Here is a 23,080-nt window from a genome sequence, read left to right as displayed (position 1 = left end):
CTATAGCTTCCTCGTGTGTTGTGTTGGACCAGGTGATCCCGTGTTGTGGTGGAAATGGCTTATGATTGAATGTTGGTAAAAAAATATATAAACTTTTCTGTTGAAAACTAATCTGGGAGGGGCTGTATACGTCGGTTGATGGAATGCCTCAGTCATTTCTATTATACAAAAACGTTTCTACGGTATGGTTTTGACATTCACACTGACTGCGGCCAGTGTATATATTTAACAGGATTAACACACACTTTCTTTAAGTGTGTGTGGGCGATTGTTGGACGAACATACACAACGTGGTATTCACATTATACGAGTTTGCTTGTGTATGCGTAAACGCATCTGTGTGTGTGTGTGTGTGTGTGTGGGGGGGGGGGGGGGGGCAGAACATGTGTGTGTGGGTATGTAGTATACAGGCATGTGCGATTGCATGACTGTGCGTACGCGCGTGCTTGTTGCTGGATGGGTGAGCCAGCACATATGTTTCCAATTTCACTGCAACTGTGACCATACATAATCGAATATAGCGTCAGCACTCAGCGCAGTGGCCCCCCAAAAAACTATCGTTCACTATATCCATATTGGTTGATCTGTTTACCTACCAATTCCATGGAAATTCACACACAAAAAAATAGAAAAGCGCTGGCCGCTCCTCCATGCCACTGCAAGCTCTGTGCAACATCAACTGGCTCTGCGTGTGAAATACAGTGACTTCATGATGCAAAAATGGCCAAATGCAGGACTCGGGAGTGTAGTAATTTGCACGCACACACAAGCACGCACGCACGCACACATGCACGTGCGCGCGCACACATCTCTGTGCATGGTTGAACTGATCCAGCTTCTTCCTGACTGATGTAACTGGTCGATGTGAGTGAGCGAGTGTACTTTGGGTGGGCCCCATCGTTCTATTGGCTCGTTGTACGCACGGGACCTCACTGTTGCTCAGTTGGACCTGGCTAAGCCTATATAGCGCTCTGGCCCAGGCTGTGTTCTCCATTACTCACTCCACCGAAGTTGCTCTCCTGTGGACTGTTGTCGGAACAGACAGACTAGCTGGGCCAAGAGTACATGTATGTGTGTTAAACGTACATATGGACACACTTGGGCATCGCTCAAACACACATCTCTCTCTGTCTTTCCCTCTCTTGTCTGTCTGTCTGTCTCTCTCTCTCTCTCTCTCTCTCTCTCTCTCTCTCTCTCTCTCTCTCTCTCTCTCTCTCTCTCTCTCTCTCTCTCTCTCTCTCAGTGTGAAGTCAGTGTATTAGATCATGACTCCAGTGAGACCCTGTTTTGTTTTCCTATGATCTGTTTCCTTGGAGTAGAGAGAGAGAGGCGGGGTGGGTGGATGGATGGATGGATGGAGGCTTATTCATTATGCTAGCATACCCACACAGCCTCTGGACAGCTGTAAGCTTGATTTTAATGATTTATTTATACATCATCGTATGATGGAGTTGCACGCCAAAAGTTCTACAAGCTCACATCACGACGTTGATGCTGTGACTTGTTGAGACTTATACTGTACAACTTGTGAGCTTACAACTTGTGAGCAGTCTTATACTGCTATCTTCGGCACGATACTAACTAACTACTATACTACCAGTAAGACGCCCTGAGGGCGAGAAGCGACCTCGCCGCGTGCACGCATCTGGTGACGGTAGACTGCTGGGCGAGCGCTGACGTTTTGGCATGGGGGGGTCAGATGAACATATGGAATTAATTCTGTACTGGCCATATATGGAGTGTATCTTGAAAGCACAGGGTTTGGTGAGGTCAGATCAACATATGGAATGTCAGAACAGGTCAGCTCCATATATGGAGATCTAAGGGTGGCAGTGTCTTAAGTGTACAGCGTTTGATGAGGTCTGGCCATATATGGAGCGTGTCTTGAGTGTACAGGGTTTGATGGGGTCCGTTGAGGTCAGATCCATATATGGAGTGTCACAAGGCCGTCGACGGACGGACGGACGGACGGACGGACTGACTGACAGGTTTTAGTGTGACTGACAGACAGGTTTTGCAGGTTTTCATAGTAAACTGCGACGCAAAAATGAAGCACTAGGCTAGCCTGGACTGGCTATTCTGTCCATAAGCCAGGCAGGGAGCACGCCTTTGCTAGTACAGCATATGAGCATTGAGCTGAAGGTCATGGTACTACAAACCAGTGAACATTTATCGCTCGTTTCATGCCTTTAGCAGATTGCAGCCAGTACATTTATCATTGTCAAGCAAAGAGTTGGTGAGCTTTGCCAAGCGGGGCCTTGCTGGACCACAGTGAATTTAACTACTACACCTCAAGCTGCCTCTGGCTGGAAACATACAGCAACATCCATCCATCCATCCATCCATCCATCTTCAACCGCTTATCCGTAGTCGGGTTGCGTGGGCAACAGCTCCACCAGAGAGCTCCAGACTTCCCTCTCCAGAGCAACATTAGTGACTTCCTCCTGGGGGATCCCGAGGCGTTCTAATAGTAAGGGCATTTTATCAGGTATTTGACCAATCTGGGAACTAAATCGTTACCAAGAAATTGCTTCACCAATGTGTTTCTAAAGGTGTCTAATAACATGTACTAAAAGTTTGAAATTCAACTCCCGTGGGAAAATTGAGTTATTAGCATAATATGTGACCATACCCATAACATCCTATATAAGGCAAAAAAGTCCAAATTTCATCATTCTTTAAGTAGCATGTGACATATGAAACTAGGGTGATTTCATGATTCTGAATCCATTCCAAGCATTAGTTTTGCACAAAAAACACTCCTTGGGCTAAATTAGGCCATATCCAGTTGACCAAATGTGCTGACCTCATCACGTTTGTGTGGCCGTTTTCCTCCCAAGGAGTGTTTTTTGTGCAAAACTAATGCTTGGAATGGATTCAGAATCATGAAATCACCCTAGTTTCATATGTCACATGCTACTTAAAGAATGATGAAATTTGGACTTTTTTGCCTTATATAGGATGTTATGGGTATGGTCACATATTATGCTAATAACTCAATTTTCCCACGGGAGTTGAATTTAAAACTTTTAGTACATGTTATTAGACACCTTTAGAAACACATTGGTGAAGAAATTTCTTGGTAACGATTTAGTTCCCAGATTTTCATAGATTTCTCTTACTATAAGGCCAGTGAGTCGATGTGATTCCTCCATCTGCGCCTTGGTCTGCCCCGAGGTCTCCTCCCAGTGGGACGTGCCTCGAGAACCTCCCTAGGGAGACGCCAGAGAGGCATCCTAACCAGATGCCCGAACCACCTAAGCTGGCTCCTTTCCAAGCCAAAAGGCAGCGACTCTCACCCTATCTATCTCATATACAGCATATACCCCATCTCATATACTGTACAGCAACATCCTCAGTGTTAACTTAAATCTGACTGCGAGTGTGGGTAACGTGCACAATTGCGGGCAATTTAACGGGATAGACCGTGGTAGTGTCTATATCGTGAATTCCTGGATGTGAAATGTTATTTGTTGTACAAGTATACTGAAGTACCGTCCATATCGCACACAATTACATACAAAAACTTTTAATTTTTCAGCAGCAGGGTTTGTTCCACTGCTGAGAAGAACAACTCCTGTTTTTGCTTGTTTCTGCGACTTAAGGCCTATTCATACTCAAGTTCTCAGTGATAAGGTGGTTAGTAAAAACAAGAGAGATGTTTGGGTGAGCGGTGAGTCGCTCACCACCGCGGCGGGATGTCAGGTTGCAGTTTGAGTATGAATCGGCCTTTAAGGTCCTTGCTGTGTTTTGCAAAAACAAACTGCGGAAGGATCGTCGCAAATTAAGGACCTTTAAGGTGGTTGCACACCGGCCGCGTTTTTCGGAAAACTGATGGAGAAACGCCGCTTAAAAATCCGAATTTGCGCTCGGTGTGTGGAGACCTTTACTGTATCTTCATTTCGGCAATCGACTGTTCTTCTGGGCTGTAGGCTACTCCATGTGCAGGATTGTTCAAGCCTGGTTTGAGTTCATGTTGACTAAAGACATGGCTTAATTGTGTTAACGAAATTAATAGCCTTAGCCTAATTGCTTTTTAAATTTCAACCAAAATTGAATTAGCAACGTTGATGGAATACACACCCCAGGCACACGACCAACCTGAGCATTCACGAGCCAGAGGCCACCGCAGACTCGTACTCTGCTCACTCACGATTGCTCTGAGACTGGCTTGTCCGTACAAATTAGGATATGTCAGTCAGTCAGTCAGTCAGTCAGTCAGTCAGTCAGCCAGCCAGCCAGTACATTGGGCTGGCTCTGCTGGTCCAGCCAAAAATGAACAGCTGACATCTGGTGTGTTTCTTCACTGCAAAAGAATATTGTCACTGTCGGGCGGAAACCTTGTATCTCCATATTTCAACTTTGTTTTTGTCCAACTTCCTCATACAAGTGTGTCGCACAAAAATAGTGAAAATAGCAGATCTACAAGCTCTCAACACCTCACACCATGAAGCGTTGTGAGCTATTTTCACGATTTTACTTGAAAAGAACGGTTTTGGACATACAAGGTTTCTAGCCGACAGTGACACTATAGAGAAGTGTCTTATCTCTCATGATCCATTCTTTGGTTTTCCTTGGCTTGCTTCCTGGATGTACTTGGCACACCTCAGGGCTGTGTAATGGAGCCTGTAAAATGTTACCGCAGGATATTGTTGTAAAAACACGCCAGTCCACTGCAAAGACAAGACTACGCATTGGGGGATAGTCAGAGGCCAGCCAGAGGAATAACAACTAGTCCCCCACATCTCTCAAGGCTTTCTAACGGGGAGGAAAGACAGTTATTAAGATATAAGATTCAAAAGATAATTGTCTATTCATGCAGGCAAAAGGGCATAGTTTGTCCCAATTGGTTTTCTGGCTTATTGCATAACGGGCAGGAATGCAGTTCGGAATGGCTGTAAGAATAGAGGTTATCTACATCGTCTCATATTAAGTGTATTCTATTATAGATTTTAAGATAGATAATTCTACAGCAGACACCTAAAGTTGAATGGCATTTTAGTCTAAGAAGGCAAGCTAAGCTCATACATTTTAATGAAGTCGCCAGCCAGAAGAACCGCTGTGTTTGAGCTGTTTTGTTTGTGGTCTCTGGATTGTTGGGCTTTCTGAGACAAATGTTTTTGTAAGCCTGTGCATGAAGCTCTGAACTCCACTATAGTATCTGTGAAAAGGGCACACTTGGATGATGACAAAAAGGAGTACGAAAGGATTTCTTTGAGCAAAAAAGGTGTTTTCAACTGCAAAAACGTAGTGCTGAACTTTTTTTATAATGTGTCAACATGGTTTTGCTCCCTTTGATCAATGCAATTGCTCTTTTGCCTATACTATACAAAGTTCCAGTTGGAGGCAGCTAGGGAGCTGTGCTTCTATTGTATTGGCAGGAATTAAAAAGCATAACTTACTTCAGTATGACTTGTACAAAAATGATTCCCACAAGGGTAGAGTGGAATGAGTCGAGTATGTATTAACTGAGTGGAATGAGTCAAGGATGTATTAACAAAAGTCGAGAGCTCTCGGAGACTGCCACATGCTGAATGTTGAAATGTGTTCTCTTTATACACAAGAAGAGAACACAAATAGATGGAGGTTTGGTTGGTGGACGCAACCATTAATGGCTATTTCTACATGACCATGCTTTCTAACAAATGAGAACAATTAAGGGTTTCTTACTAAACTGTTGTAAATAGTCAAACCTGCATAAAAAAATAGTAAAACCTGCATATTGGACAGATGTCCTCCTTTTCGTAGAGAGTCATTAGTTGCAGTTTCTTTTGGCAGAAACGAAGGCATAGCTATAATCAAGCACAAAACATTGTAATATTGTCATATATCTAGACAATTATATTAGCTAATCACAAAGGTTTGACCAGACAATCTTTAAATGTATAAGAGGGATTTAACACTCCAAGGTATGCATGCAGAGAACCAAAGAAATCCACTTTGTGAGATGACTCACTTCTTTCATTCTTTGCCTCTCCATTTCACAATCAGAACACACACACACACACACACACACACACACACACACACACACACACACACACACACACACACACACACACACACACACACACACACACACACACACACACACACACACCGGATTATTTCATCAAACTGTTTACAAATACAAATGCATCTCAAGCTCGATCTGCTTTCGTCGCATTCCTTCGTCAAATTGGATATGGCAATGAAAACTCACACTTTCTTCATAAACAGCAACGGGAGGTACAGTACTGGAGCGTGGCCCAACTGCAGTCATTAAGACTGTGGAGGCGTTAGGAAATAAATGGGCCTGGTTTGAGAATGAAGGTTTATTCCATCTAAATCTGTTGGCTTCAAAGAGAAACACATAATTGGAAACACATCTTTTACAGCAAGAGGAAATAAGGGGAACAATATAACCTAAACTTTCCCCTTACTTTGTTGTACTTTGAAGCCTTGATTCTAACGGCCACTGTGGTTCAACTCAGGTCCTCAAATGTGACCATTATGTCACAGCTTATCTTCAAGATAATAATACATTTATGATAGATAATACATAATAATGACACATCTGTTGACACTTTCACATGTAGAAGAGCCATATAATAGCTTATATAATATAATAATATAATAGCTTTTAGGAAGGTTGGCAATGTTGGTGGATTACATAATTTAACATGTTATTCTTTTCAATAATCGCTTGTTGTGCTGCTGTATTTTCGATCCCAATTATACATGTCTTTACTGTGATATGTCGTCATTGGCTTCAACATTTCACATTTAGTTCTGTTGTTTGTGTGTGATGCATAATTTTACTGATTGTGGATCAGAACAGTTGTCCATGTTAACCCATTCTATGCGGGAACCCCTTTTGGTGTTTTAAGCATTATGTTATACTTTAGCTATTGAAAAATAGCAGATCTACAAGCTCATAGCTTCGCTACGAGCTTGTAGGTCTGCTATTTGTTTTAAATCCTGAAAATGTGGCGCAAATCTTTGAATATATATTCTTTCAGAACCCTGAAACAACATATTTTCAGATGGGGGTCGGCGGCCAATTTCACAACATTTCTGGGGTCCTTGCCATGAAATAATTTGAAAACCACTAATATAGAAACATAAGGTTATTCAGAAAACTGTCATGATTTAGAAGACATTTGTAGAATCGTCCTCAGGTACCGTCTAAATGGGTTCAACTACAACCGCATGGGTCAGAACCAGATCCCAGTGACGGCTGGAGCTCGTTTATCTGATCTCAGCTCAGTTTACCAGGAGAGCAAAGTCAGCAGAAAGGCTAAATGTGGTGAGCTGAGTGGCTGAGACTGCAAGCTGCCTGCATGCTGAGTGTAATAGCAAACATGTGGAGGTAGCAGAGAAGAGTGTGCGAGAGAGACTGACTGAATGACTGACAGAAAGAAGGAAATAATGAAATAGAGAATGTGTGGACTGGTGGAGGTGTGGGGTAACATCGTGGTTTTACAGTCGTATAGTTCTTCATAAAAAAATGTTTTTCCTCCATTGAGCTTTGCTTTTATTGTATAACAAAAAGCTTTAAAGAATCTGAGGTCTGGCCTTGTTTCATTTCATTTCTTACTTACTCAGCAACAATCAATGATTGATGAGATTATTTCCATTGCAAAGCGATACGAAGTCCAATGATACCATATGTTGCTATTTACATATCGATATACTTTCGATTGTTGAAATAATTAAAATCGATGCAGTTACTGTATTCTTTGTTACACCCTAGTGTCTGTCTAGTGAGTTCTCTTGATGGCAGCGAGTGAGCACTAGGCCAGAATATGCACAGGATATGTCTGTAGCTCCTATGCCTTAGGTTCCCAAAGTGGGGTCCGTAGCCTAATGCATATCAAACTGAGGGTCCTTGAACGTGGTTGAGAATCACAGCTAGAGCCATACAAATCTTCTCTTATGGGGGGTCCCTGGCATATCTTTTCAAATTGGGGTCTGTGAGCTAATTAGTGTCAATTTGGGGGTCCTTGACATGAAAAGGTTTGGGAACCACTGTCCTATGGAACGATAAGAGAGGAGAGATGGCTTCGTGTCATGAGCGTTCTGAGCATGCCTTTCAATAGCAGCATGTTCAGAACCAGACCTCCATGTTGTCCCTGGCCTGTTCCCATCACAGGCAATCCCTTTGTCCACTCGCAGACAGTCCACATAGCCCTATAATGAACCAGGAGATCTGCCATCCATTTGAATCAATCAATCAATATTAAAAAAAGAGGCCAGAATAGAAAAAAGAGCCTCAGTGATTGGATTGGTGTGTGTGCTTGTCAATTAATCGTAAAAACAGCATACACCTGAGTAAATAGTCTGTGGCAGTTTAAAGGAGCATTCAGTGATTTGGGTGATTGGGAAAAAAAACTGATCCGCCTCGGTAACAAGATGTGCACATGCACACGCTCTACAGTGGGGGGGGGTGGACGCGCAACAGGCCAACAGCACGTGCACCAAGGCCCGCCCCCACTCGATCGGGAGGTAGGGAGGATTATATATATTAAAAAAAATATTTGAATTAAGTGAAATCACTGAAAATACCTTTAAGTAGGGGAATATGAACTAAGGCCAATTTAAACTGCACATCACATTCTTTCACATGGAAATCTGAACGCAATACCTTGAAGAAGCATTTTGGTGTGTCTCTGTAGTTTTAAAAGAAGTTTTTTTTCTTCTGCACAACACCTCTAAATAATACCTGTGTTTTCCTTGACCAGGGCCGGACTCTAACCTCAAGCCCAGAGCGGTGCGCTCCAGTGCCTGCCAGGATCACACTTCTCTTCACGGCCGCCTGGATGTAGTGGAGAAGGTAGGAAAGGATATTATGCTCTCTGCCAGTGGTTCCCAAACTTTTTCATGTCGAGGACCCCCAAATTGACACTAATTGGCCCGCGGACCCCCATTTGAAAAGATATTCCAGGGACCTCCATAAGAGAAGATTTTTACTGCTGTCGCAGTGATTCTCAACCCGTTTAATTTCAAGGACCCCCAGTTTGACGTGCATATAGTCTATGCACCCCCATTTAATGGCATTTCTATCTCTGGGAACCCCAATTTATATTGTAAAATCAATGTTAATTTAACTCTGAGAGTGTACAAATGGAACACTCTTAGAGTTACAGACCCATAAGGGTCCCCGGACCCCACTTTGGGAACCACTGCTCTATGCTTCCAAAAGCTTTTGTTCCTTAGTTACAGTACAGTAGGTCCTTGGTGGTTTGAATTCTTAGGATTCTGGGATGTTTGGCTCATTGTTCGTAACATTATCAAATGTCAACCTCTATTCCAGCTGACGGTGCAAAGAAATCCTCAGAATTTCCTTTAAAGGATTCGATTCTGACAAAGATATGGCTTCTTCACTCGGCTTAAGCACCTCTGCATAAATCATGTGTGGTTACTTAAAAAAAAAAGTTTCAGTTCCGAAAAACTCTAACCTTTCTGCGTGAGGGCATGACTGACTGCAGCATGAATAACTGTATTATTTATACATAAGAGTGTCTCTATTATTCATATGAATGAATGACTGTATTATTCATGTGGCAAAGTATTAATCCATTATGAAGTTTAAGGCCCATTGTGCTCACCCACAAATAAATCTTCTTTCATTTCAACCTGGTTCTGGAGCCACTGCACTGCAGAGTAAAGAGACTACAGTGGAATTCAATATGATCCACACTCAGGGAAAAATGTTCATCTGTCTTTTTTTATTTAGACAAAACGCGATTGTCCATTTTGTGTGCAGCCAAGTGCTTTGGCTTCTGTCTTCCTCAATAGCTCCTTCTGCCCAATAAACAGTTTGAGCCCAGGGCCCCATTCTGTCTTAGTCCCCTTATACCTGAAGCTCATATCTCAATTATCAACCAATAGCAATATCCAAAAATCAAAGATCAATTATTACTTGTAGAACAGAACTGAGTTTGTGGGAGAAATTGCAGGCTGAGTTGACATACAATCCACTAAAACAGATACTACTACACTGGATATGTTAATGCTAATGGATATGAAAATGTTTCAAAGATAGCATAGCATAAAAAGACACTGACACATATTGTCTTTTTTATTTCCAATGTATTTAGTTTATATACAGTTAACATAACTATAATTAAAGGCATTTGAGAGGCATTACTAAAAATAGCTGATCTACAAGCTCAAAATGCATCGCACTGTGACACGTTTTGAGATTGTAGATCGGCAATCTTTTTCTACAACAGTAATATGCAATGTGGCCCATCTGGAGTGAGTGTGGAAATATTGTGGCACTCTCCATCGTCAAAGTTGCCCACCCCTGCTGTAGGCCATTCATTTAAAGATGTCCCACGATGTACTTATACAAAAGACCTAAGCAGCTGCAGGGATAGTTTGGTGAAAACAAAGTCAAAGTCGTACGATTTGTCACACACATTACCGCAGATACATTTGTACTCCGCATTTGACCCATCTCGCAGCCAAGGAGCGGTGAGCCGCAGCCGTGCCGCGCTCGGGAATCATTTGATTAGTTGATTTGACCCCCCCAATCCAACCCATTGATGCTGATTGCCAAGCAGGGAGGCATTGGCTCCCATTTTTACAGTCTTTGGTATGACCCGGCCGTGGATCGAACCCCCGACCTCCCAGTTTCAGGGCGGACACTCTAACCACAAGGCCACTGTCTGGTTCAGATTTGTGCCATTAAGATCCCCCTACACATTTCCTGCCTGCTCCACCTAATTTCACGTGTAACAGCTGAGTGAGTTGTAACTTGTAATGCAATTATCACAGTAAGTAAGATGTATTATTGTACAGTACCTCCCCCCACACAGGAAAGAAGTACCAAAAAATAAAGATTAGTGAGCGAGCATACAATTTACATCAATGCCAGACATTTTAAAATGTGTAAACATGTGGTACAGTAAGTGATCTGAGATGTATGGGGATTCCAAATAGAGGAAGAGATAGACACCTTGAAGGCTGTTGTGTCCCTAATCTTGGAGGAATATTCAGGGAAATTGGTATGAGTTTGTAGATTGGCTTTTCCGGAAAAAAACATTTTGTGCAGAGAGAAAGACCTCTAGGCTATTGTAGAACTCTGGGGGACTAATTATATAGAATTTACATGTTAAAAAACAAAACAGCTGGTGGACTTTTGAACTTGATACTTTGTTCCCCCAAAATGGATCTGGGGTGTTATTTGTGAGGATCGAGGGAGATGTTATTTCTTTTTATTTTTTACATTTTTATCCCACGATTTTGCAACCCATTTTTTCACCCAGTGTCAATTATCTAATCCTGGGCGCTACACTTCCTCTGCCAACCTGGGGGAGGGGGGGGGGGGGCAGCGGACTGACCTCATGCTTCCTTCTATGCATGAGGAGTCCAAGCTGCTTCTTTTCACCTGACAGGGGGGAGTTTCCCCGGCCAGACGTAGCGCGTGGAAGGAACACGTTATTCTGACCAGTTCCTTTCCCCTCCCATCAGGCGCACCGGCTGGCCAGGGGGAGGCAGTTTAGAGACCAGGATTACTGCATGTTTTTTGTGGGGGTACATAACCTAGTGAACACGGGGAGAACATGCAAACTCCACACAGAAAGGCCCTTTCGCCAACCCCACCTAGAGTATAGGCACTGATGACGCGGAGGAGAGAACACGCCCCCAGCGGGAATCGAACCCAGGACCTTCCTGCTGTGAGGCGACAGCACTACCGACTGTACTATACTGTCCTATGTATCTAACATCGAGGGAGATGTTAGATACATCATAGCCTACAGCAGGGGTGCCCAAACCTTTTTGGACCAGGTACCCCTTTTGGGGTAGACATTTTTCCAGGTACCCCCTCATCTGAAGCGGCCGCAGAAACCTTTCAAGTGTCCTGAGTCTTTTTGTTGTTCCTGCTGTTACTGTTTGGGGTCACGACAGGTTGACTGATGTTGTAGTTTTAGTAATCATGTCAGCTATTGGCCCAAAGCAAACATGGGAGAAACACAATGAACAACACAAAAGATACGTTTATTGCGCAACTTGGCAGAAATGACCACGTAGATAAACATAATTTTAATGTTAAAAAAGGGGGAAAAAAAGAAAAAAAAGGTTTTTCTTTCTTTTTTCTGGGAATTATTTCGGGTACCCCCTGGCTATGCGTCGCGTACCCCTAGGGGTCCGCGGACCCCACTTTGGGAACCACTGGCCTACAGTATATGAAATACATTGGTCATATGAAATGGTCTCTGTATCTCTGGATCTGTATCTGTATTTATATGGTGTAAATTTATAGAAAGTATCTGTCATTTATGTATTTAACCACTTAAAACCTATATACTAGTCCCTCACAGACCTTTCTTCCCTCTACACCAAATCTCTTTGCCGAAATAATATGACTATCTACTACAGTACAATAATATGACTATCTACTACAGTACAATAATATGACTATCTACTACAGTACAAGCTCACAAGGTGTTGCGATGCACATTGCTATGTGTTGTTGTGAGATTATAGATCAGTTATTTTCATTGAATATTCAGCCCAGAATAGGGATCCAGTTCATGTGGTTGAAATGTATACATGCATTTTGGTTATTGACATTGCTTTTGGATTGTGCTATACCCGTACCACTGTCGAGATAATATGAGCTTCAATTGTCCAATAATTAAATGGCAGAGGTTGGACTAAATTGCTTTATTTTGTTTCCTAGCCAGGATAAAAAAAATCTGCCCTAATCTGCTCACTGCAAATTTGCTAAATTTGCCTTAATCCAAGATGCCACCATTGACAACCTATTATAAGGCAATATTTTCTAAATTTGATTCTGCTTTAAGTAGCCTGTGGCATGTCAAACTAGGGGGTTTTCATGATTCTGAAGCCATTCCAAACGGCCATAGCCGTCATCACAAATGTGATGAGGTCAGCACATTTTGGGCACATTTGGGTAAGTGGCTATGGCCAAATTTAGTCCAAGGAGTGTTTTTCATGCAAAACTAATGCTTGGAATGGATTCAGAATCATGAAAACCCCCTAGTTTGACATGTCACATGCAGCTACTTAAAGCATAAGGAGATTTAGAAAATATTGCCTCATAATAGGTTGTCAATGGTGGCATCTTGGATTAAGGCAAATTTAGAGTATTTGCAGTGAGCAGATTAGGGTGGATTTTTTTGTCCTGTCAGAATCAGTTGAGAAACAAAATAAAGCAATTTAGTCCAACCTAAGAGGATTGTTTTTCTTTAATTACTGGACTACAGGCGAGGGGCAAGACAGAAGAACCCCAGCAGCCCCTATAATAACATATCTACAAGCTCACGTTGCAAGCAACGTGTTGCGAGTTTGTGGATCAGCTATAGAGGCTATGCTTGTGACATCATCGTACCCGGAAATTATAATGCGAACACCTGGCAAAAAAACAACTTTCTGGCCTTGACCATATACATCCAAACAGAAAGGTCCTATCTGATTGTATTAAACAACGCTAAACTCACAAACATTGCAGCTGTATACGGAAAGCTTGAATTATCAAAGTTTTTGTTTAATAAAAATCTGCCGTATGAGCTATTTTCTGTCAAGCAATCATGTGCAGATTAAGTTTGATCATGTTTCAGAGTTTGGAAGTGCTCGTTTTCAATAATGCAATGTTGTGCCACTCAGTCTAGATGAGGGGGGGGCGTGAGGTGGGAAAGGGACGCATGTGTATACTCTATATTTTGACATCTGGTGTAGGAGGAAAAAAAGCGGTCAGAGGACAAACATGCCTTCTTGTTCTGCTCTTCTGCAGAAAGTAGAAGAGACTGTGGGGAAGCTGGAGGCAGAGCTGGCTCTTCTCCAGGATGCCATCGAGGCCCCAGAGTGGAGCCCCCTCCTGGACACTACCGGGAAGCAAACAACGGTGGACATCTTTGACGACCCGCCGGGAGAGAGGGTGCCCTCCTCCTCTTGAGCCAAACGAGGACGCTCGCTGGACCGGACCGGACGCAATGGACCGGCGAGCAATCATCCAGTTGGGGCCAAGCAAGCACAACAACACAATTAAGCTCTTGCGGCACTTGGAACAATGTTTAAATCATGAGCCAGCCAGTTTGACTGACATGTGCATTCCTGGAAGCTGACTTTGATGCACCATGCCTGTAGTTTGCAAAGTGTTGTAAATGTGCTGCGTGGGGGTATATTTTCCTGTGTATCAAAGCAAAGCCTCTATCTATCCCAGGAGAGCAGGCGGGGCTTATGTATACAGCAGTAAGGCTGATAGATCACGACACTAATGCTCAGTGTACTTGTCAGTGTTATATATATATTCACTCTTTGCTATTCCTGGGACAACCCTCCTCGTCCCCTTCTCCTCCTGTCATTCAGGCCCATTCTCTCCACAGTCAACAGTGCTCCAGCACAGACCCAGAGGACATGTTTACAATGCTGTTTCCGATGGACTCATTCACTTTTACACAGTACCTACTAGCCTGGGGCCTGGGCAGCATTCCTTTTCGAGGTTATGATCCGGTCGGGAGCAGGTGGTAATTTACGTCATGTTACTGATTTGTAGTCATCAGGCAGGAAACCACAAGCCGGAAATACCCCAAATAATTCCCACGATCATAATTTTTAGGGCCTATACCCAATAAAAGCCTTGATGCAGGGTACAGTAGTTTTGCTGATTTTTAAAATACAAATTTGAGTGTACTTTCCAAAGACTTATTTTTGCGTCTGTATAACTTTGTTTTGCCACAGAGAAATTATTTCTTATTTGGTAGGCCCTAAAATTATTATGATTGTGGGGAAATATTTTGGGTAGTTCTTATTATTCCGGTTGTGGTTTCCTGCCTGATGACTACAAACCAGTGACTACAACATGACGTAAGCTAAAGTTACCATATCCGCTCCAGGCTGGGTTCACATAGCGATTTAGTAGCCTATCTGGTCTGTGTTAAGCCCAAAGCACACCAAAGGGCCGCGTCGTGGGACAAAACAATATTATTTTTAAGGTAAACCACATGCAACTCATTGAGTTGATAGTTGCATTGGTGTGGTGACCCGACCCTGTGGTGTGATTTGGGCGTTACTTTCCTCCAAGGTGGATCGAAAGCCTGGTGAAGTGAGGTTATACAGTACCCAACTACTAGCCTGGCTTGGCCAGCCTCATAGCGAGGATTCACTGAGTCCACGCTATGAGGTAGGGCTTTCACTTCTAGCGATAGTCGACTAGTTCAGGGGTTCTCAACGTTTTTGGCCGGGGACCTCCAGAAATGCTTTGGCCGTGTCTCGTGACCCCCGCCCCGCCCCCCTCCCCACCCCCAATACAAATTGACCGCTACAATAACCATAATAATAGTGAAAATACAGTGAATAAATACTGAAACCAGATATAATCATTAAGGAAAGTTTATGCATGTACTATGTGTACTGTGTAAACTCTTCATTTCTCTTTTCCAGCCATTCAGTTGCAAAAAAAAAAGACCTTTTTCTTTTTGAAAATAATTTGGGGACCCCCCAAAATATTTTGGCGACCCCCCTGGGGGGTCGCGACCCACGGGTTGAGAACTCCTGGACTAGTTGTTTAACTAGGCCTACCTATTATGTAAATTGTTTTATTGTTTTAAAAACAATTGTTGTACATTTAAAAACTGTGTACATTGGTGACTATAACTACAATCTAGCTGATCTTGAGGCCTACAAAAACTAGTCAACTAGTACCAACAAGGTCGACTAGTGGATTTACTAGTCGACTAGTTGAATAGTCGACTAGTTGCTTAAAGCCCTACTATGAGGCTGGCCAAGCCAGGCTACCCAAATACCCAACCAGCCTTTTCCCGCCATGCTCTTTCACCCATGCTTCTTTGTTGCCCTCTACTGTCTATGACAAAATGTGCCTTTTTCATTACTCTGCTGCGTGTCTAAACTAAAGTGAGCACTGATATTGACTGACACAAGGACACAGAAGAAGAGTTAGAGATGTATACTAGAAGGAGTTTTATTTCTTTATCAAAGCAGTTAAAGCAGCATGTCTGTTTTTATTTTTATTTTTTTAACATAGAGCAGTTGAAGGAGGTACAGTACAGTATACAAGGCTTTTTTAGACTGGAGAACTGCGAGTGAATATAGTACAAATCCTGCAGTACAGAACATTATGCAAAAGAGGATCATAAAAGGAGAAAAGAGTGGCATAAAATCCCTTTTTTTTCTCTTCTTCTTCTGAATAATTAAGGGCACTGATTTACAAAATGTATCCACAATGCAAAGACATCTATGTTCCCTTTAGAGTGTTAGTTTTATTTTGTTTAATCGTTAGGATGGGAAACATGCTGTTGCTGATCAAACACAAGCAAAACGCCTTTTAGAAGAAACAACTCATGGCAATACAGTATGCTCACCATGATGGAATGCACACACACACAAATACACAGGAAACATGTTGGGAATCGCAAGCAAAATGTCCAATTAGGAGCCATCACTGACGAGAGGAGCCAACGGCAATACTATAATAGATCAGTATCGCAACAAAGCTACACTTAAATTATCCATCAAAAATCTTTTCTTACTCATTTACAAATGATTAACATATAATTACAAAAAGCCACGCCACGGCTTATGTTTTATTCTGATCCGATTTAAGGAGAGAAGCCTTGAGAAGAAACAGAGTTTTAACATGTTTTGATGATGACACAGCAGATAACGTTTTTTTGGGGGTGGAGGTAGAAGAACCTGGACCCACTTCTTCGTCTTTGTTTGTTTGTTTGCCGCGGAGACACTTACAGAGACGCTTAAAAATAAACAACAAACACGAATGCCGACTTATACACACGTTCCATCCATCCATCCATCCATCCACCAACAACGGTCCAAAGCGTTAATCCATCCATCCATCCACCAACAACGGTCCAAAGCGTTAATCCATCCATCCATCCATCCAACAACGGTCCAAAGCGTTAAGACAGCCTACGGGATGCCAGAAGGTACAGTAACTGCATATCATCTAATAAAAAAAGTATCATGCCGTCGACATACCACTGGGATTATAATGAGTTGTACAGTTGTAAATGTCCTTCAGTCCACTCTGCAGTCTCTGCACTGACCAGATGAAGGTCAAAAGGTCATGGTATAGGCCAGGGCTACGGTGTGACCAACAGTACCACTGAGGTATGTATGCTACAGTAAGTGTCAGAAGCTAAAATACATGCACAAATCAGCCAATCGGGGCTCAAGTTCTATATGCTTCTGCAAAAAAATAAGAACAGGCTTATACTGTAAATGTGCATGCAACAAAGCACAGGGTTTGGGAATACCGACGCAATTAATGCAGAATATCTTTTCATGGCATACAGTATCTGAATGGAGTTTCCACTGTATTTTGTACGCAGCTCCTTAATCTAATCGTCAACCGATCAATCTTTGAGGTGCACCCCTTATCCCAAATGTTTTTTTATACTGTACATAATATCAATGTGCTTGTATAAATGTGAAGTGTCACTTGCAGTAGGAGCATTGAACTGATGTACCAGGAAAAGAGACATACATTCACACACTCAAAGATAGTTCCTTAGAAATGGTTATGCAAATGGTAGAAAAGCTTTGGCATATTTTGCCTACAAGTTGTGCCTGCACACTTGGAAAAGAAGATCGGAACGAGACCGTATGAGCGTTTGGCTTCACACAAACTCCTCCATTCGTTTACACGTTATGTAAGCAGTCCCACATAAAACTGTGGTGAGTTAACCTTTTATTTGTATTTGTTTTACCATCTATTCTATGCTATTTACAGGTTTTTATTTTTATTTTATTAGGCCTTAGTGTTTTAAGGTGGACTTTGCTACATGTTCTCAGGTGTCCAGGCTGAGATTAATGGCACCACCTTAAATGTGCCACGAACACTACTACCGTATAGGAACTGTTTATACACAAGTCAAGTTACCAAGAGCACAGCTACTTCAAGATCGCCCCACAGCAATCCCCAATGAGAGACCTTAACAATTAACACGCACATTCTCTCAAGAGATCAAATTCAACTAATAAATCATAGTCTGTAGGCTTTATTTTACAATGGCTTCATTCTTTTGTATTAAAGTGTATTAACCAGTGGAAAATAAAGTACATGTCAACACTGTGCAAGTACTTCCGGAAAAGTGTGCTTGCTTTGCTAATCAGCAGCACATTACACCGAGGGAGATTGAAATTAATTAGTTTAACTTGTGCGTTGTTGTGTATACTATACTTACTGACTGCAGACTTCCATAAAACACACAGGCTAATACACTGGGAATAAGGCTAATGTAAACTCAAGTGTTACCAAATCAAGTGTTACGTCTTATATATTCATAGAATTATTTATTTCTTGGCGCAATAATGGTTCTGGATGAGTAGCAGCCACAGTTCGGTGCCAGAATGCTGCATCTTGGCAAACATTATAGAGACAGTAAAAAGTTAAATTGTTCTCCTTGATTACACAACTTACAGTACCTTGATACCATAAAACGCCACTTTCACCAATTAGAGTATAGAGCTATATTTTGTGAAAAATCCAACTAGCATGTTGATGCAAATGTACGGCTACAATACAATGGATGCACCAGCACCACTAGATTGTTGAGTATCAGAAACGACATGGCAAGCATCAAAGAAGTCATGATAGCCTCTCTGTACCAGATGGATTGTGTTATTATTATTATGAGCATCTACTGGAGAGGCTGTTCCCCTTTATCTGGAAGTAGCTTTTATCCTCCCACGAAATGGAATTACACTTGGCAGAGAAATAAGTGCGCGAGTCCTTGTGTTTGCCATAAGCACGGCATCAGTGAAATTAGAAACAAAAGCATTCAGACTGACTGCGGGTAAATATAAAATCAAATGCAGTGCCATAGGTGTGTGTGTGTGTGTGTGTGTGTGTGTGTGTGTGTGTGTGTGTGTGTGTGTGTGTGTGTGTGTGTGTGGTGATATAAGAGAGCGATTTTAATGCACGGCGGAGACAGCAAGGGAGAAACTAAGGGCCCTATTTTCATCAGTGCCTTACCCCTAATCCCTAAACTTCTTTGCCCTTTTTTTTTTACTATTTTGAAAAACACAGTTGAACAATTTGTTTTGTTTTTCAAAATAGTAAAAAAAGGCAAATAAGTTTAGGGTAAACTGACGAAAATAGGGCCCTAAGAGTTCTAGGGCTCCATTTCCGTCACTAAACCCCTTATCCCTAAACTGATTTGCCCTTTTTTACTATTTTGCAAAACATTGCGGTGACGAAAATGGAGCCCATAGTCTCTGATACTGTGAATCTATCTGTATAGAATAGTTTAGAGTGGAGGGGAGATTTCTCAAGGGAACAGAACATCGCCTTAACCATGGACTCCTATTGCACCATCTAGAACTGTGTCTTACCGCTTGTGTAAAACAACCTCTCTCTCTAAAAGAAAAGTTACTTATACCGTACTATAATGCTATACTGTACGTTGCATAGAAATTAGAGCAGAGCTTACTCTAGGGCGGGCAGGCCGGGTGCCTTTAGAGCAGAGCTTACTCTAGGGCGGGCAGGCCGGGTGCCTTTAGAGCAGAGCTTACTCTAGGGCGGGCAGGCCGGGTGCCTTTAGAGCAGAGCTTACTCTAGGGCGGGCAGGCCGGGTGCCTTTCCAGATTCTGCGGCGCTCCCACAGGTTCATTCATGCCTTACTGGTAAAGATACTGCTACGGAGGGGGGGAGGGGGGGAACAAACTAAAACAAAACAAGAAAAATGAGGGAGCCATTTTGGATCCTGCCATGTGTCGGTCGGTCGCTACCTCTTTTGTGTTCCTCGCGGCTTCCTGGCTAATATACACAGAAGACAGTTGTGAGAAGAGTCATGGCATGGCACAAAGACTTGCAGCAGCCAGAGAGAGAGAGAGAGATAGAGAAAGACACCGCCATGAGACCGGCGCCACCGCGTTGGGGGGACGAGGTGTGGCGTCAGCGCGGTGATCGCTAGCAGCTGCCGGGGGAGGAGGAGCAGACGGAGCCGCACATGCTCCGTTTGGAGGAGGGTTCGGGCCCGTCGTCATCGCCGCCTTCGGCCTCTTCCCCGTCCCCGTCGCCGCTGCCCTCGCATTCTGCGCCCTCGCATTCTGCGCCCTCGCACTCTCCGCCCTCGCATTCTGCGCCCTCGCACTCTCCGCCCTCGCATTCTGCGCCCTCGCACTCTCCGCCCTCGCATTCTCCGCCCTCACATTCTCCGCCTTCTGACTGGCCTTCTTCCAGGCGTTTCTTCAACCTGACGTGGGCGGGTGTACACACATAATGACACGCACGCACGCACGCACGCACACACACACACACACACACACAACATACAAGGAAAAAAGAAGAGAATGCAATAAAAAAAGAGAAATGTTAGGCATTTGAATGTGATGAGGTCTGTTACACCAGCCTGTGATGATCAGCATAAGTCTACAAAATTATCTCCTTAAATAGAACTCTGACATTAATTAGAGAATACCAGGAGTCCACTCGCCACACAGAAGACTTCCACATAATAAATGCTGCAGTGGGAGACACTTGTCAATAACTAATGAGGTGATAATTTAGTCCAGAGCACCACTGAACCAATATTCTCTTCCCTATGATGGCAAATTAGGCTCATATTTTGAGCAACATTTAAGTAATCTATACACTATAGATTATAATGAATCTGGGATTTATATAGCAGACCTGGGATTATAGTGTTAATTTTGTCGACAAACTATGACGAAAGCCTTTCGTCAACTATCTTTTTTCACTGACGAAAACTAACTAAATAACTAAAACTATGACTAAATATAATATTGACAATTTTGTCAACAAATAAAAACTAGACTCAAATGTTAGGTAGGGACTAGTGGTCATTCACAATTTCATGACATTCTTTTATTATTAAAACTGGACTAAAACCTTTTTAGTTCTCTTCGATAAACAAAAAATCACACCCGTGTGAACTGCAGTGACGTCACACACTAACCATAGCAACCATGCTCACCCCTACGTGGCCCCACGTACATACACAGGTACACAGGTACATACAGACAAAGCTGGTTATTGGAGTGGTTTGCACCACTCAAAAACGGATAAAAAGGATAACAATGACTAAAATGAAAACTAAAAAAACTAAACTAAAAAACTAAAAAAAAAAAAATCTAAATTAGCCGCCAAAAATAACACTGAATACAGCTGTATAGCACAAAGGGATGATTGTCACCACACGGCAAGAATTGAAATTAAAGCCCTGAAATGAGAACGCGTTTAGAATAAAAGTTACAGAGACTCCTCAGACTGACACAGAATGCTATATATACCCCTGCAGCTACATTTGAAGCCGTGTTAAACCCATGACAATAGTAATAAATGCGGTGCACAGCGGCACGCCAATCTGCAAAGGATCATTGTAGCCGGGGCGGATTACTTGAGCAAAGCTAGCTCTATGCTTTTCATGCCCTGACATTTTTGTTTCATGGTGAACATAAAACGCTTTTAGCTTTGCATAAATGCTAGATCCCCTTTCATATCTTCTAGGACAGTTCCCTGTGGGATTCTGTTCCGTGGCAGCGTTTAGAGTCGTTTCTCTCTCTGATTTGACCACGAGTTATGGTTCAAGTGTGTAGGGCAAGCAGAGCCATAACATGTTGTTTTCTTCATCATTATACTTGCATATCACCATCTATCACAAAACAAAACGCTGATACACTGTCATGATATAACAGCCATGATTGGTGTGCTTTCATAACAAAAACATGGCCCAGGCCGGCCTAGTGGTCTGGGCACCTAGGGCTGGTAATCCAGCTTCATTTATAATCATGTCGCCCCCTATTTTGTTGTTTATTTCATTATAATTGCTACTACTCAAGTTCATAGTAGAGTTCATGGCATTACAAGTTAAATTGTTAAAAAAAGATAAAAGTTAATGAATAAGTGTATTTAATTTTCTCATGGTTTTATGTGATGTTACTTGTCTTTTGTGTCCCTTGCCTGCCAAATACAGAGCTATAGCTCCACTGCGCCACAAGGGGGCATTACACTCCAGTGAGCGCTACAGGATTGTATTGTGAATGATGAGGCAGGAGGCTGGACAGAAACATGTCTTAATACATTGTTTGTGTTTAACTGTCTTGCTTGTGTTGCAGGTGAGATATCATAAAGTGGGTTAACCTGGGGGGGGGGGGGGGGTATTTTGTGGAAAGGTTGGCCATGTGTCTCCACAATGTTTGGTGTAGTAATGTCCTGCTTAGCAGTTTAGCCTAGCATCTGAGCAGCTAAAGCTAACATAGTGCAGACTGCAGAGTCCCCAAGCTGCTACTCGGCTACTGTGTAAGTTTATGATGTTATTAATGCAATAATCCCAACCCAGTATACCACTATAATGGTAATATGCTATTTTTGGAAACAGAATTATTTGGTGTCAATTATTTTTTGTTGACCCCTATTACATCCTGTATTATTTGTGAACGATGATGCAGGCTGGACAGAAACGTGTCTTAATACATTGTGTTTAAATATCTTGTTTCAGAATGTCACATACGTCACATGGCAGCGTGAGCTTGTGTCTTACTTTACGCGGTTGAAGATCATGAACTCTTGCTGCACCACTTCAAGGCACTCCTGTAAGTAGTCGTTCTCCTGCAGGGGAACAAAGGAACACTCATGAGAGCTCACTTCCTACTCCTTAATTATCTCCGTTCTCTATATTATAAATATAGAGAATATATAAATATATCATTATAAAGTCTTTGTTCTTCTTACCATTATTATCCAACACTGTCATTATCCTCCTCTTCATCACCTTTAATCATAATCATCTCCATTTCACTTCCTCACCTGGGTTAGTATCATCTGTTTTTGAATCTAGTTTAGTTTTTCCTTTTTAAAAATGCCTAGTTTTTGTTCAGTATTTATTAGTTTTAGCCTAGTCAGGTCAGGTGCAAGAAGATTCAACGAGGTGCAAAAAATAGCAACATGTGACCAGATTTGACTGAGAGCCTGCCATCGCATTGGCATCGCAGATCTATTTATTTATTTTTCCAAAATGAGTTAATAGCACTCTTCACATACTAAATAATCGACAGGTAAATATGAAAGAAATGCTTAAACAATGTAGCTAGAAGTGAACCTTTCAAGCCTGTTTTCTCAACTCGC

The 23,080-nt window shown here is 42.4% G+C and overlaps 2 protein-coding genes across 3 annotated transcripts in view; one reads left to right on the top strand and one right to left on the bottom strand.

The window, feature by feature from the left end:
* The window catches only part of LOC306930564 (placenta-specific protein 9-like), a 16,767-nt gene extending 1,602 nt beyond the window's left edge, over nucleotides 1-15,165 (top strand). For both annotated transcript variants that reach the window (XM_079511589.1, XM_079511588.1), the window contains 2 exons: nucleotides 8,724-8,815; nucleotides 13,748-15,165. In XM_079511589.1, coding sequence (XP_079367715.1) covers nucleotides 8,724-8,815; nucleotides 13,748-13,909 — 254 coding nt within the window. In that variant the 3' untranslated portion in view covers nucleotides 13,910-15,165. The remainder of the gene's footprint in view (nucleotides 1-8,723; nucleotides 8,816-13,747) is intronic.
* A 4,051-nt stretch (nucleotides 15,166-19,216) lies between these two features.
* Nucleotides 19,217-23,080, bottom strand: part of stk32c (serine/threonine kinase 32C) — a 144,425-nt gene continuing 140,561 nt past the window's right edge. The window contains exons 11-12 of the mRNA XM_079511571.1: nucleotides 22,497-22,564; nucleotides 19,217-20,189 (exon numbers count right to left, since the gene is read on the bottom strand). Of these exons, the coding sequence (XP_079367697.1) occupies nucleotides 19,904-20,189; nucleotides 22,497-22,564 (354 nt within the window). The 3' untranslated portion in view covers nucleotides 19,217-19,903. The remainder of the gene's footprint in view (nucleotides 20,190-22,496; nucleotides 22,565-23,080) is intronic.

This window comes from Electrona antarctica (genome assembly GCF_951216825.1).
Source record: "Electrona antarctica genome assembly, chromosome: 10".
Classification (NCBI taxonomy): domain Eukaryota; kingdom Metazoa; phylum Chordata; class Actinopteri; order Myctophiformes; family Myctophidae; genus Electrona; species Electrona antarctica.
The sequence above is the reverse complement of the archived record's forward strand: the minus strand, read 5'-3'. Positions and strand labels throughout refer to the sequence as shown.